This window comes from Vombatus ursinus, unplaced genomic scaffold, assembly GCF_900497805.2.
Source record: "Vombatus ursinus unplaced genomic scaffold, bare-nosed wombat genome assembly UNPS02014802.1, whole genome shotgun sequence".
In the NCBI taxonomy this organism is placed as follows: Eukaryota; Metazoa; Chordata; class Mammalia; order Diprotodontia; family Vombatidae; genus Vombatus; species Vombatus ursinus.
The window spans coordinates 13,659,149-13,674,226 of NW_020954580.1; the positions used below are offsets into that span (position 1 = coordinate 13,659,149).

The following is a 15,078-nucleotide window of genomic DNA, read 5'->3' on the forward strand; positions in this document are numbered from 1 at the left end:
TATACAGGTGGAGTACAATTGGTGCATGGGGTAAAAGAGAGGGAGTTCCCCAAAATAGGAATCACCCCCCCAAAAAAAAATAACTAATCTCTCTTGGGCCCAAGAAACAGAGCTCAGGGGAGGATTTTCCTTTCCTGACAGGGCAAGGATATTGAACAGCTGAGCACCCTACATTGAGACAGGATCCTTATTTCTTTGGAAGATTTTTCTTTAATTTCATTTTTAATTTATGGAATAAAACAAGCATTTCCATAACACATTGTAATAAAAAAGATAATTGCATATGAAACTGCAAATCTATTATGTACAATTTGCTATTCCTCTTAAGTATATAATAAAGTGATATTGTAAAAAAAAAGAATTTGGATGCTATACCATTTGGTGCATATATGTTTAGTATTGATATTACTTCATTGTCTATGGTACTTTTTAGCTTGGCAAGATGTAGTTTCCTTCCTTATCTCTTTTAATTAGGTTTATCTTTGCTTTTGCCTTATCTGAGATCAGGATTGCTCCCCCTGCTTTTTTTTTTCTTCAGCTAAAGCATAATAGATTCTGCTTCAGCTCCTTGCCTTTACTCAGTGTATATCTCTCTGTTTTAAGTATGTTTTTTGTATGTAACATATTGTAAGATTCTGGTTTTTGATCCACTCTACTATCTGCTTTCATTTTATGGGAAATTTCATTTCATTCACATTCACAGTAATGATTAATATTTCCCTCCATCCTATTTTTGTTTCTGCTTGTCTTCTTTCTCCTTTTACCCTTTTTCCTCCTTGACAGTGTTTTACTTTCATCTACCACCTCCCCGGTCTGCCCTCTCTTCTGTCTATCTCCCTACTGCCACCTTTACTTAAACTCTTTCCCTTCTACTTTCTTGTCAGGTAAGATAAATTTATATATTCAACTGATTATGTATACTATTCCCTCTTTGAGCTAATATCAATGAGAGTAAGGTTCAAGCAATGCACCTTGCCCACTCTCCCATCTTTCCGTCCACTGTAATAGGTTTTTCATGCCTCTTCATGTGAAATCATTTACCCCCATTCTACTTCTCCCTTCCTTCTGTATCCAGAGTACTTCTCTTCCCCATCCCTTAATTATTTTTATGTCATTCCCTCAAGTTCACCTTTTACCCATACCAGCTGTCTATGTATATTAGTGGTATAATTTTTAAGAATTACAGGTATCATCTTCCAATGTAGAGATGTAAACAGTGTATATCTATTGAATCCCTATGTTTTCTTTTCCCTTTTTTCCCTTTTTGGCTTCTGTGGTTTTGGAGATCAATTTTTTTTTATTCAATTCTGGTCTTTTCTTTATGAAAGCTTGAAATCCTTCTAATTCATTGAATGACAATTTTCCCCCATTGATGTATTATGCTTAATTTCACCAGGTAGGTGATTCATGTTGTATTCCTAACTCCTTTACCTTCTTGCATTTCATGTTCCATGACTCCAAGCATTTAATGTTGCAGTTGCCAAGTCCTGTGTAATACTGATTATAGTTTGCTGATAACTGATTTTTTTTTTCTTTCTGGCCACTTGCAGTACTTTTTACTTGACATGATAGTTCTGAAATTTGACTAAAATGTTGCTTGAAGTTTTTATTTTGGGTTCTCTTTCCTGAGGTGATTGGTGGATTCTTTTAATACCTATTTTGCCCTCTGGTTTCAGGATATCAGAAAAGTTTTCCTTGACAATTTCTTGAAAGATGTTGTCCAGGTCCTACTTTTGATTATGGTTTTCAGGTAGACCACTGATTCTGATATTGTCTTTCCTGGATCTATTTTCTAAGTCCATTGTTTGTCCAATGAGGTATTTTATATTTTCTTCTATTTTTTCGTTCTTTTGGATTTGTTTGATTGATTCTTGCTGTCACATAGAGTCATTAGCTTCCACTTGTGCAATTCTAACTTTTAAGGAGTTGCATTCCTCATTAAGTTTTTGTATTTCCTTTTCCATTTGGCCATTCTACTTTTTAAGCAGTTGTTTTCTTTTTCCAAGCTGTTGACTCTTTTTCTATAATTCTCTTGCATCACTCTCATTTCTTTTCCCAATTTTTCTTCTACCTCTCTTATATGATTTTTAAACTCCTTTTTGAACTCTTCCATGAGTTATTTCTGGTCTTGAAAGCACTTCTCATTTTTCTTTGGGACTTTGACCATAGGTGTTTTGACATTGTTGTCCTCTTCTGAGTTTGTGTCTTGATTTTCCCTGTCACCATAATAACTTTCTGTGGTCAGATTCTTTTATGTTGTTTTTGGCTCATCTTTTCTTGGCCTTTTTTCTTTCTCAGAGCTCTACTCCGAAGGTGGAAGGGGCACTCTCTCAGGCTTCTTATGTCAGGGGTTGTAGGCCCTGGCCATTTACCTGGTGCTGCACTGATTTTGCCCTGAGGCTCCTGGGGAACCCATGCCTGGTGCTGCACTGAAGGGGTGGAGTGTTGAATGGTTGGCACTGTTGGAGGCTGTAGAGGTCTGGCATCTTACCTGGTGCTGAGCTGGGGTCCTAGTGGTGGTGTCTGGTGTGTGCTGAGACTGGTGGGGTGTTTCTGCATTTCCTCTGGGCTACACTGAAGCACATGGTGATCTGGACACTGGAGGCTACCTGTTTGCCCAGGGTTATGCTGAAGCACATGGTGGTTCTTAGAGTTGGAATCTGTCCATTCCCCTGGCTATGCTGAGGAATGTGGGGGGTGGTCCTGGTATTGGTGTTTACCTGCTCCAACATACTGGGGCTCAGAATTTCTCATTAGTTTGCTGAAGTGGGACTCACTGCTGCTTGCTGGGATGTTTCCTCTGCTGGACTGCACTCCCTTTTTACCTGAGACAAACCTTTCCTGCCAATCTTCCAAGTTTCTTGGGCTAAAAGATTATTTCACTCTATCTTTTTGCTAGTTCTGCTGTTCCCAGATTTGTTTTGGGGTGCTATTTTATGTTTTTTAGAGGTGAATATGGGACAGTTATGGCGATTTACTGCTCACTCCACCATCTCGGCTCCCAGAAGTAGGGAACCTGAATCTTCTATCTAAACCCTAATCATATCTTTCTAACCTTTTTCAGCAGTATCTAAAGCAATAGAATTTATGTCAGATACTCAGCATTTTGTGAGGCTATATTGTCTGTTTTCCCTCTTCCCTTCTCCCTCTTTATTTTTCTTCCTTCTATCTCCAATCCAATCTGATTTCTTCTCATTATAAACTGGTAGATATCAGATTAATAGTCCATAGACATAATGAAGCATGGTTAAAATGTTACCAACAAGGGTATAGTTTTTTTTTTTGTTTGTTTGTTTTTTACAGAAAAGCCCATAAGATTTTACTGTATATTATTTGGGAGGAGGCACTGTCCATATGTGGTGGGGAAAAAAAAACAAGCTTAAGTGGATGAGATATAAACTTTGACAAAATGATACCTGAATGTGACAGACGGCATTGCTTACCTTTAGTATTGTACAGAAGTGTCTTCTCTTCAGACTGAAATAGAGATATAAATAGCATATGGCCAGAGATTAATGGGACACATGCTTCAAAGCTTTTTATCTATGCCCTTGTGGTCCCTTGATAGTTTAAAAAAATGTCCTTCTCCTTACTAGTGCTCATAATGAAGAAAAATCATCTTATTTTACAGTTTTTTTGTGTGTGTGAAGTAGATGTTACTTTATCCCTCAACTTCCTTTACCACCAATGATAAAAAAAATCTTTAATTGAACTCTAAGAGGAATTATAAAATAAGAAAGAGAGAGAGAGAGAAAGGAATATTGTCTCCAGGAAATGGATAATACACCTGTCAACATGTATTTATTCTACTGGCCCTCAGTGACATTTTCTGATGACAGCAGAAAAGAATCTAAAATTGCATCTATGAGACCCTTTATAGAGTTAGGAAACAGAGCAGTGTATTAATTTTAACATGCAGGAATTTACTGAAACTAAATTTCCCTCACTTAAAACATTAGACTTTTTTCCTTCTCTTCTCTACCCCACTCATCTGACTGAATGAATCTGCATTGCTTTTTTTCTTTACGTGCCCTGCCACACATACATACATACATACACACACACACACACACACACACACACACACACACACATACACACACACACAAATTGTGGCCATCTGCTATTTCCTTTATGAAAAAATAAAACCTACAATTAGTGTCTTGTTCATCTTTTCTTTCTCAAAAAAGAGAACTATTATGCAAATACTCTGCAATTTGGTTTCAAATACTCTTTGTAGTGTGATGAGCAATTTTCTTTAATACAAATCCAGTCCCTTTGCCAGGACTTTCTAATAGATATTTTTAAGAACTTCCATGAGACTTTTTTCTTATTCCTCCAATACAAACTTTTCCAAATGAGTATTTAGAGTGGAATTATCTGTCTCATCAGTCTTAAAGTAAGAAATATAGTTATTTTATTCTGTAAGAACAAGCCAAAATAGTTTCAGAATAGCCTTTTTCACCTCACTCTCAATTTCTCCCTCTGCCTCAGAAAAGATCATCTCAACAAAACTCTAAGCTTAGTAAGTCAGAGAGAAATGTTTTCCTTTGATGCCCCTGAAAGGATGTCAGGGGCAATGGCAGTTTACCTGTGAGCAAAGTTTTGTTGTTGGGTTTTAGTGGCTCCTAAGCACCTGATAGACAACACAACCTGATTCATTCAGCCGTTGGCTGTCAGAGGGTTGGTGCTGAATTCTTGTTAACAGAATCACATTTCCATAGCACTGAGTGCTGATGAAACTGAAATTTTAATATAAAAATGATTGATGCCATTCCTGTAGGTAAGCCATCACTGAGCCTTAGCTTTCCTATAGAGTGATGAATCATGATACTTTTTCTATGAATTATAGAGAAATTTATACTTCTAGGGACCTCAAAGCACTAGGGAAACAGATGGAATATGACCATTATAAGTGGGAATTTTATCCAAGCAGAAGTCTGACAAACATCTATGGCTATAAAAAAAATATTTGTTTGGGTGTGCAGAATACAGTTGAGTGTATTTTATCACTGATTTGTATTTGTGGTCACATTCTCAAATAATGAATGTTAGCATAAACTAACAGGAATTTCATGAAGACTATTCCTTTTTCTGCTTGCATTATGCCCTATTAACTGCCAGCTTTCAATTACCATTTTTTTTGTTTCAAATAATTACTAAAACACAAAGTAGAAAAATCCAAGCTAGAAGTAACATATGTTAATGTACATACTTTAAGTGTTCTCATATTTATAAAGAGAGAGCAATAACTCATACAGAGTATTACTTTGTTATAACTGACATTTGTCTAAAATTTAGATTTTACATAATGTTTTTATCTTAATTTGTAATTACATCTCTATAGGGAACACCTGGTATAGAAACTCATCTATAACTTACAGTTGCCTGCACTCTGAGTGGTTTACTGATATAGCTAATATTTATCCAGAGTAAGACATGAACTCAGGTCTTCTTTCTGATTCTAAGGCAAATCATTTGTACATTTGCTATCCTGCCTTTCTCTAACTAAACTGCCTACCATTCAAAGTCTACTTCAGAGAACATGACTCTGATGGGCTGGCCATGTTGTTCGAATGCAAAATATATGCTTGCCAAAAAGGCTATTTTATGGAGAACTCACACAGGGCAACCATTCACATGGTGGTCAGAAGCGATACCAGGACATGCTTGAGGTCTCTCTTAAGAACTTTGGAATTGATTCTGTGACATGGAAGACACTGGCACAGGACTACTTGGCATGGCATGCTCACATCAGAGAAGGTGCTGTGCTCTATGAGTAAAGTAGAATCGAAGTAGCTCAAACGAAACTTGAGATGGACAGATTTAGAGAATCCACCCCAAGTATTCACATGGACTATTTGTGCTCGACCTATGGTACAATAGTCTGAGTTCATATTAGTCTAATCAGCCACAGTTCAACACACTGTAACCTGACTTTAGTGATGTTGTTTTGGTTCTCTTTGAGAATGAAGAACAACAACCAACCAACCGATGCCATCCTGTCTCTCTAGACCTTACAGTTCTGTCATTTTTTTCTGAAAGAATCAAACTCTTATTTTACTTTTCTTTTTCCTTTGTATAAGTAGAAAAGCTTCCTCCAAAAAGGGGGAGGGCATAAACATTCAAAATTGTCATTTGATCTCCAAGTATAATAGAAAGGTCTTAGAAAGACTTTTAATCACATTCTGTCATTGAAGTACAGTCAGCATAGCATAGTATGTCAGAAATATCTAGGTCTGAAACCTACTACTGACAATACTATGTGACCCAATATAAATCTCTTAACCCATTAGTAGCCCAGGCAACTCTCTATAGTTCTCATTTTCTTCCTTTTCCTTCTCTTTGTCTTCCCCCTCCTCCTCTTCTCTTCTCTTCCCCTTCTTTTTTGAATATAAATTTCAGAAAAATAACAACCTACATTGGTAGAGGGAATTTCCTCATCTGGGACTTCACTATATTAATGAAATCATAGATTCATTCTCTATTCAATTCAATTCAGTAAATATTTATTAGGAAACTACTATGTGCCAGGTACTATGCTAACAGTTGGGGATACAAAAAGAAAAGGAAAGAGTCCGTGCCCCTCAAGGACATTACGATCTAATGAGGCAAGACAATACACCAAAAGAAATTGGAAAGCAGAGGTGGGAGCATGTTGGAGTCTTGTTCCCTGAAATTGAAACCAAACAGAGCTAAAGATTCGAAGTGGAGTGAGCTAGAAGTCTAATTTCTGTCCTTGGTAAAGGAAAGCTTGGGGTGAAATTGAGTGCGTGCTACCCTCCAATCAGAGGGGAGAAGGGACTAAGGGATTTGGAAAGGTGTTGAATATGCAAAACTGAGTCAATAGGCATGGTGTTGATATTAGAAGTGATCAGTTTATCCTGGGAGCCTTATCTTGTTCCCTGGAGTAGAAACCTAACTGAGCTGAAGATGGAAAGCTGAGTTGGCAGATCATCAGTTTCATAAAGGACTCAGTGACTTGCCAGGCCTATTTGTTGGGAAGAACATGCTAGAGGCTCATTGACTTTTAAGAACTCACTGTCATGGCACACTGGGTCATTGGAAGACTTTGGTAGAAAGGAACCACTGAAGGGTATCAAAATACATTTAATTAAATTTGTGGATTTGTTTTTGGCATTAGTTAATTTTTTTTTAGATAAATGTATTTACTACAGTCTTTATGTGTGTAAAGGAAATATAAGAATAACATAAAGAGATAAACTTTTCACTAGAAAAACTGGGTCAGCCTCCTCCCTGAAGACAAAAGGAGTCATTTGTCTGCTTTGATAGTTTAGGACTACACTAAGATTATTGGACCACACTGTATTTACAAGAAGTAAAAGTTACCTCAGGACATATGCTGACCCCAAATGATGTATGATACAGGCCCTTCTATTGAATTTGCAAGTGGTCATATTTTCATAAACCATTTCCATACTAGAAATAAAGATCCAAACCTGTAGCATTTACTCTCTGATTCAGAATGTAGTTTTGACTGACTTAGTGAAGATAGGATCCTTAAAATTGTTCAGTAAGGATGAGGAGAGAGTGCTAACTCTTCAAAATGGCAGAATCACAGAATCTCAGACTTGTCAGAGACCTGAGAAGGCAACCCCAATCTGTGCTTATTCCAAAATCCTCATGACAAAATTCTCTGTAAGGGGTCATCTTGTCTTCTAGTGAAACAGGAAAAAACCTACTGCCTCCAGTGGCATTTCATTATACTTTTATATAACTGTAATTGCTGTGAAGCTCTTTTGGATATCTATAATTGCCTTGTAAGTCTATTATTACTCATATACTCCATATTAGTTAATTATAAATATGATAATGCTAATCTCAATTTTCTTAACTTAAATTTTATCTTTAAATTATTATACCAACATCTTAAGTTCTGTCCTGTTATGTATTGAGTGGGAATTATAGAATATAAAATTATTGGAGTAGTATAAATAATTTTGACCTTAATAATATCTAGTTAATAATCTAATTAACAATTTAATAGTTAGCTGATATGATGGCATTGTGTTTATTTTTATAGGAAGCTTTGATCATGGCAAGTATGGATCACCCACACTTGGTACGATTATTGGGTGTCTGTCTGAGCCCGACCATTCAGTTGGTTACTCAACTAATGCCCCATGGCTGCCTATTGGATTATGTTCATGAACATAAAGATAACATTGGCTCCCAACTCCTACTTAACTGGTGTGTCCAGATAGCTAAGGTAAGTACTTGACTTTTAAAATACATGCCAAAATAGATGTGTTTTCATATGTTGCACACAAAGATATTTAGTGGCTTACAGACGGAAAATTAATTGTACTAAGTAACAAAAAAGTTTTTTGTTATATATCTTGTATTAAGATTAAATGGGCTATTTTTTCCTCTTTTGGGAGGGCCTAACTTAGAATAGTACTATTAATCTGGAGGACTAATTTAGTTTCCAGAGAAGGTCAAGACTCTCTAAAGAGGGAAAGGGAATAGTCTTGACTCCATAGCTCTGGTGTCAACCTCTTTGCAATTTTTTGTCAGGTAAAATAAAACTTGTTCTATTTTCAATTATTTGTTATTCCTAGTGCTTACATAATAACAGAGAGACTTTTGAGATACAAGGCAATAAAGAGTATAACTCAAATTGTCAACATAGTTAAGTCTTTGGGATATTGAATTTAGTTTACCTGGTGAAGACATTGACTACTACTACTCTATATGCATATGTCTATAAAATGTCATAGCAAATAATTGTTTTGATTGATTTAATCAAAAAGGTGATCATTCATTTCATTGGAGAAAAATGTTATTATGAAGACCTGGACAAAAAGTATATGTGAAGTTTGTATTCTCACTTAAGTGGAGAGAGTCAGTAACTATAAAATTATCAAATTCTAAATTCTCTGGTAGGTCTTTTGATAATTATCACATAATCTTTATCTGTTGCTCTCTTATATCCTAGACCTTAGAGCATGTGGGTCTTTTAATGGGTGAGATATGACTTTATTTTATTTTTCAATCTTTTATATTGTGTCTCTATCTTCTTTAGAGCAACAGTCTATGAGCATATGCTCTATACTTTTTTTCTGTAGTATATCATATGAGTGTATGATCCTCTGACATTCATCTTGATAGTTTCATTTATATGTTTAAAGTTTAGCTAAAAATATGGAAGTATATTTGAGTTTTTTCTTTGTTTCTATGACAGCTTCATCCAAATCTTCCAACTTTATTCTGCATTTCATGCCTACTGTAAAATTGTAGCCTTACCAGAGACACTAATGATGTTCCTTCCAAATATCCTTCCAGCTTAGTGGTTGTCTAAGTACGATGAAAGTAACAGTAGCATGTGATGTTATGCTAAACTTGGCAGCAGCAGTGATAACTCATTAAATTTCTCTGTGTTTGCTGATTTGGTGTAGGTACTGTAAAAAGTTAGTTACACTCAATCTCTGTCTTCTTGAAGCTTACAACCCAAGACAAGATGGAAAGAAAACCTATCACTATATCCAGAACATGTGCACTAAAAACGAAAATTGTTTTTACCCAAGCTCAGTGAATCTCAGTTTGAAATTTTAGTAACATTATATTGTTTTCTGAGTGATATAAATGATATATGGTTTTGAAGAAAATTTATTAGCAGACAAAAACCACAAAACCCCAAACTCTTTTTTTTTTGGAACATTAATTATAGTTCACATTATCAAATCTAAAAGTCTAGTATACTCATGTGCACCCAAACAAAGAGAAATAGAGATATGAGCTAATTTTTAAAATCTAATTTAAACTACAAAGAACATTTTAGGTCAATTACATCCAATCTACTAATCCAAGTGAAATTTATGATTTTTTTAATTAAGAGAAAAATAAGAGAAAATCTTATTTTTGTGATAATGAAGTTCAAAATTTGTTATCTATAATTAATTTGTTTATTAATCTAATATACACACTTATAATATGTATATGTGTCATATATATGTATATTTAATAAAAGAATCATAGGACTTAGAATTCTTAGAATTAGATTGTCCATCCCATTTCCTCATTTTCCAGATGAGGTAAATCAACACCTGAATGGTGCTGAATGCTCAAGATCACTTATATGTTAAACAGCAAACTGGAGATTTTAACCCAAGTGTTCTGACTCCATATACTCTGGAAAGACTCTGTGATCATTATATTGGTTTTCAGTAAAAACAAAATTCAATGTAACCTTGTTTCCATGTATTGTGCTGATACACAGTTTTGACCAATTCAGAATTTGTGACTAGAGAATGTAAATTAAGTCACATCTCAATTGTTCAGCATTACTATTGGAATCATTCTATACAAGAAAATATTTTGGATAAATGAGATTTATATTTTTAAACACTGAAATTTGTGTTAGTTTTTGATAATTTTGATATAATTTTCCCTCAAGTGTATTACACCTTTCCTTGCTTCTTCAATTTACTGTATATTCAAACAACATTATTTAGAAGCTGTATTCTTCTAGGTATTGAAGATGTAAAATAAACAAGACATGCTCACATAGAACTTACCATGAGAGAAAATATAATTCACTGAAAAGAATTTGACCAGATTTGAACATTTTGACCTACATACCCAATGTGGTCCCTCATGGGCCAATTCTGGACACACCTCAGTTCATTTCCATTGATGATAACCTTGCTGAAAACTCACCTTGAGTATTGGTGGCTAGCATGTAGTCCTAATCACAAACTCTATGAGGCTATCTACCTCACCCTGGAAAATCATGCTAAATTCATTACTCCTTCTCAAGAAAATCTGAACAAATTCAATCCCTTTGTAGGTAGCAGAATAATCTGTACCATGAGTTTGTCTTCCATTTATATACACTCTATGTACTTAATGATTTATATTAGAAAATGACTTCCTTTAGAATGTGAGCACCCTGAAGGCAAGGATCATGCTTTTGCCTTTATGTGTATTCTTAAAATTTGACAAAGCCCACTGCACAATGATTCAGGTGTGAGACAGATAGTTTATTCATAAAAATGAAGAAATGCTTAATATAAAAGGATGACTGTAAAATGGGCCTGGCTTGATCCCATCCTTTCCAAAACTTTCCTTGCTACCAGTTAGGTACATGATAAGATAGATTGTGGACCTCTAGAACTTTTGATCTGACAAGTTTGCCTCCAATCTTGGACATACCTCAGGATTGGTACTAATTTGCCTAAGATCAAGAAAGAATAAACACAAAAGACAGGCAACCCAAATCCAAGCTTAGGCTTACCTGGGAGGGATATGTTTTTTAGCTGCCTTGGCTTCCTGCCACATGGTGGTTGGACATAAGGAGGGCAAGTGGTCCATCTCTTACCACTCTAGCAATATATTCATATGACATTTACAACTATAAAAGAAAAGAGATTGGGGAGTGTCCAGTTCCCTTTTGTCCATCCATCCATTGAATCTTCAGCTCTTCACTCCCCCAGACAATAAGGGGACTTCTTATAATCTCATAGTTCAAGGCCTTCAGCAATGAATGAGTGACCTGCAGCCAAAAGCAGGCCTGAATGTTCCCATGCAGTTCCCATGGAACCAAGAATGGCAAATCTGAGCATGGCTGTCATTACAAGTTAAAATGAACTAATTGGAGGAAAAACATTGGCCACTATTTTAGATAGTTTCAGAAACATAAAATCTTTGTAGTACACTACAATTCTGCATAATAAGTCAGGAGGAGCTGTGACCCATCAAGTGAATATAGCTTTGAAGCCGCACCAGTTCGTGAAGAGCTTTGAAGTATTGCAGCAAATCAGTTCTCTGATTAGATTTGACCAATCAATACTGGATGACAAAATTAAAGTACATGTCAAGACTTATCAACACAAGTCAATTTAACCTTCCTGGGTCCTCTTCTACCTAGTGAGCACTCCACTGAGGGAATGTTTTTATACATTAGAATTCACGTAAAAATAGGAGTAGTAATACTAGTATATTATATTTTCATTACTTTCTGTGATGATTAGACATTTCTTTCTATGATGCACTCTATGCTCCAGCCAAAATGACCTACCTGCTTCTCCCTATATTACACATCCCATCTCCCATCTCCATATTTTTGCACAGGCCATTGTTCTCCATGCCTGGAGTGCCCTGCCTCTTCACCTCTGCCTCTGGATCCATTCAAGACTCAGCTCATCCCCCAACTTGTTAGCGTTCATCCATGCCATCCTCTCCACAACAAATCACTATTAATTTTGTATTTGAATAAATTTAACTGTGAACATGCATCCAACCAGTTGAATGTAAGGTCTTTAAGGACAACAACTGGCTCACTTTCATATTTTTGTCCCCAGTGCCTGGAATAATTCCTGGCACAGTATTGGTATTTAACAAATGATTGTTGACTGATTTGATCAGTTTTGTTGCTTTTCTCAAGCCCTTCTCCAGTTCATTTACATCTTTTGATAGGTAGTGATTGAAAACAAAATAAAACGTTTTAGTAAGGAGTACTAACCAGCCTTTGTTAGTCATTATCCTTTTCATACTGTCTTGTTATCATTCGTTCTTCATATACTAACTCTACCTACATACACAGTCGAGTAATATTGCTTATTTATATTCAGTTTCTATTAAACTATGTTGTGCATAATTTTGTCTCTTTTACATTCCTATTTCTCAACAGGTTTTCCAGTACTTTATTTGTACTTTTTTTTTTTGATCATACATACACCAAAGCTCAGTTCTACAGAGTCTCATCATCTTTTTTTAAGGGCATTTCCCTAGCAACTTATCTAGATCATTCTGAATTGTGAATTTTACTTCTGTCTTTTAGAGTATATGCAACCCCTCCTAACATTAAACATCAACCTCAAATTTGATGAACTCATTCTTGATTTCTTTATCCATATCATCAATAAATACATTAACCCTACTGAGTCCCATAATCAGACCCTGTGGGACATTACGGACAACTGCTAGATTAACAAAAGTCCACTGATAATTGTCCTTTGAGATTTAGTCCCCAAGTAAGAAAATGAGACCCACTTTTGAAGTCCCAAGAAAGGAACAGAAGACATTATGTGTATATTCATTCCTTGATAGCCCTGCCTGTCTAGGAGAGAAACAAAGTGAACAAGGAAGCTTAAACACATAATCAATATACTATATGCAGTTTTTACTTCAATTTCAAGTTCTTTCACTAACATCTGGCCAAGCCAAATACCTTTTTCACCCTCATGGAGATACTCATTTTTAATCATGATTCTGATTTTTATAACAAAATTCCTAATAATTTATTGGAAAAAATGACATTCTTTGCAAGGCAAATAATGGCAAGATATTATTAATAAGATTTTTTTATTTCTGCTTTTCTTGAAAATAGACTAAATGACTATAAATGAAAATCTAATAGAAATTATTGCTGTAACTCATATGAGGGTCACATGAGCCACAAATTCAGATGACATCAAGTCTATTAGTTACACTTTAGCTCATTTAAAAAAAACATTTTCATAACAGCATTTTTATTAGTAGCTGAATTATTTCTACATGCTTATCTATCTCACCTTTAGAATATTTTAGTACTATATAGTAACAACTGCCAATTTCATCTTTCAAAATTTAATGTAAAAAGGTAGTCTGTTTCTTTTCTAGGTCTTTTTATGATTGCTGTGTATGTGTATGTGTATGTGTATGTGTATGTGTATGTGTATGTGTGTCATCCCTTGAGAACCCAAGGTCTCCCCCATGCCATGAGGAGAATTTAGTAGAGGAATGTGTTAGGTAATATGGAAAATATGAAAGAAGGGATAGAGATCATCCTTGTCCATGTTGGATATACATAAGTTGTCAAAGAAAGAGCCTGGATTACAACTTAGGTTGGAATCTGGGTCTGAGTCCTGCTTTTGACACTCACAAGCTCCGTGACCTTAGGCAAATCATTTAATTTCTGGCTATGCTTGAATTCACCACCTTCTAGAGCTGTTGGGAAGGGAAGAGAAATAAGCATTTCTTATAGCACCTACCAATACTAAGAGCCTTTGTGATCCTCACAATAATCCGGCCAGGTAGGTGCATTCTTATCACTAATTTACCATTGAACAAACTGAGGCAAACAGAAGGTTAAGTGATCTACAGTTTCATGCAGCTAGTAAGTATCTGACAGATTTGGACTCAGGTCTAACTGGCTCCAGGTCTAGCATTCTACCCACTTTTCCACCACTTGCCTCTCTAACAAATATTATCTCATTTGTGAGGATCAAATGAGGTGATCTGTATAAAGCCCTTTATAAGCTTTAAAGTAATTGATGTATTTGAAGATCTTACAGCTTAGACGGGGAGGAAATGGAACTATATTAAAACTAATAATACCTAGATTTTATAAAGCCCCTTAAGGTTTGCAAAGTGCTTTACAAATATTATGTGCATAAAAGTCCTGGGAGGTGTTATTATACTCACTTTGTAAAAGATGAAACTGAGGCAGACAGGTTAAGTGACTTGCCTAGTGTCAAATAGTTTCTAAGTGTCTGAAACAGGATTTAAACTCAGTTCTTCCTAATTCCAAGCCTAGTGCTACATCTACTATGTTATTACCTGCCTTTATAATATAAGCAAGTTTGTGAAACTGTACTACTGTCTCTATTTATCTATGTAAATATCTCATAAGAGGCATTTCCTAGAGGGAAAGCACGTGTCCAGAACATATATATACAAGTCAGTCTCATTTTTTAAAATTATTAAAGCTATCTATATTCATGCATATACATAGGAATGGAGTATAACTATAAAGCAATATCAAAATCAGTCTTTACCTCAAAAGGGTGGTATGCATGCATGTACATACATGTGGGTATATATGCCATAGAATTCAAAGTTTGTGAAACTTCGAATAAAGTTAGTCAGGAACTAATCAGGGAAAGATTCTTATGACCCAGATTTGAATAAAGAGAATGTTTTGGATGACTAGAAAAGGTAGAATTATGGAATTTTTGTGTTATGATCAGATGTGCCTTGGTGTTTAACAACTGGCTCTCCAAAAAAGGCACAGTACATTTTTTTTTCATTTTATTCTGCATTATGAACATTTTTCCTTTGCTTTCTTAAGTCTAG

The 15,078-nt window shown here is 35.3% G+C and overlaps 1 protein-coding gene across 1 annotated transcript in view; it reads left to right on the plus strand.

Moving 5' to 3' along the window:
- Window positions 1-15,078, plus strand: part of ERBB4 (erb-b2 receptor tyrosine kinase 4) — an 833,670-nt gene that overhangs the window by 627,560 nt on the left and 191,032 nt on the right. The window contains exon 19 of the mRNA XM_027873426.1: window positions 8,045-8,230. Coding sequence (XP_027729227.1) covers window positions 8,045-8,230 — 186 coding nt within the window. The remainder of the gene's footprint in view (window positions 1-8,044; window positions 8,231-15,078) is intronic.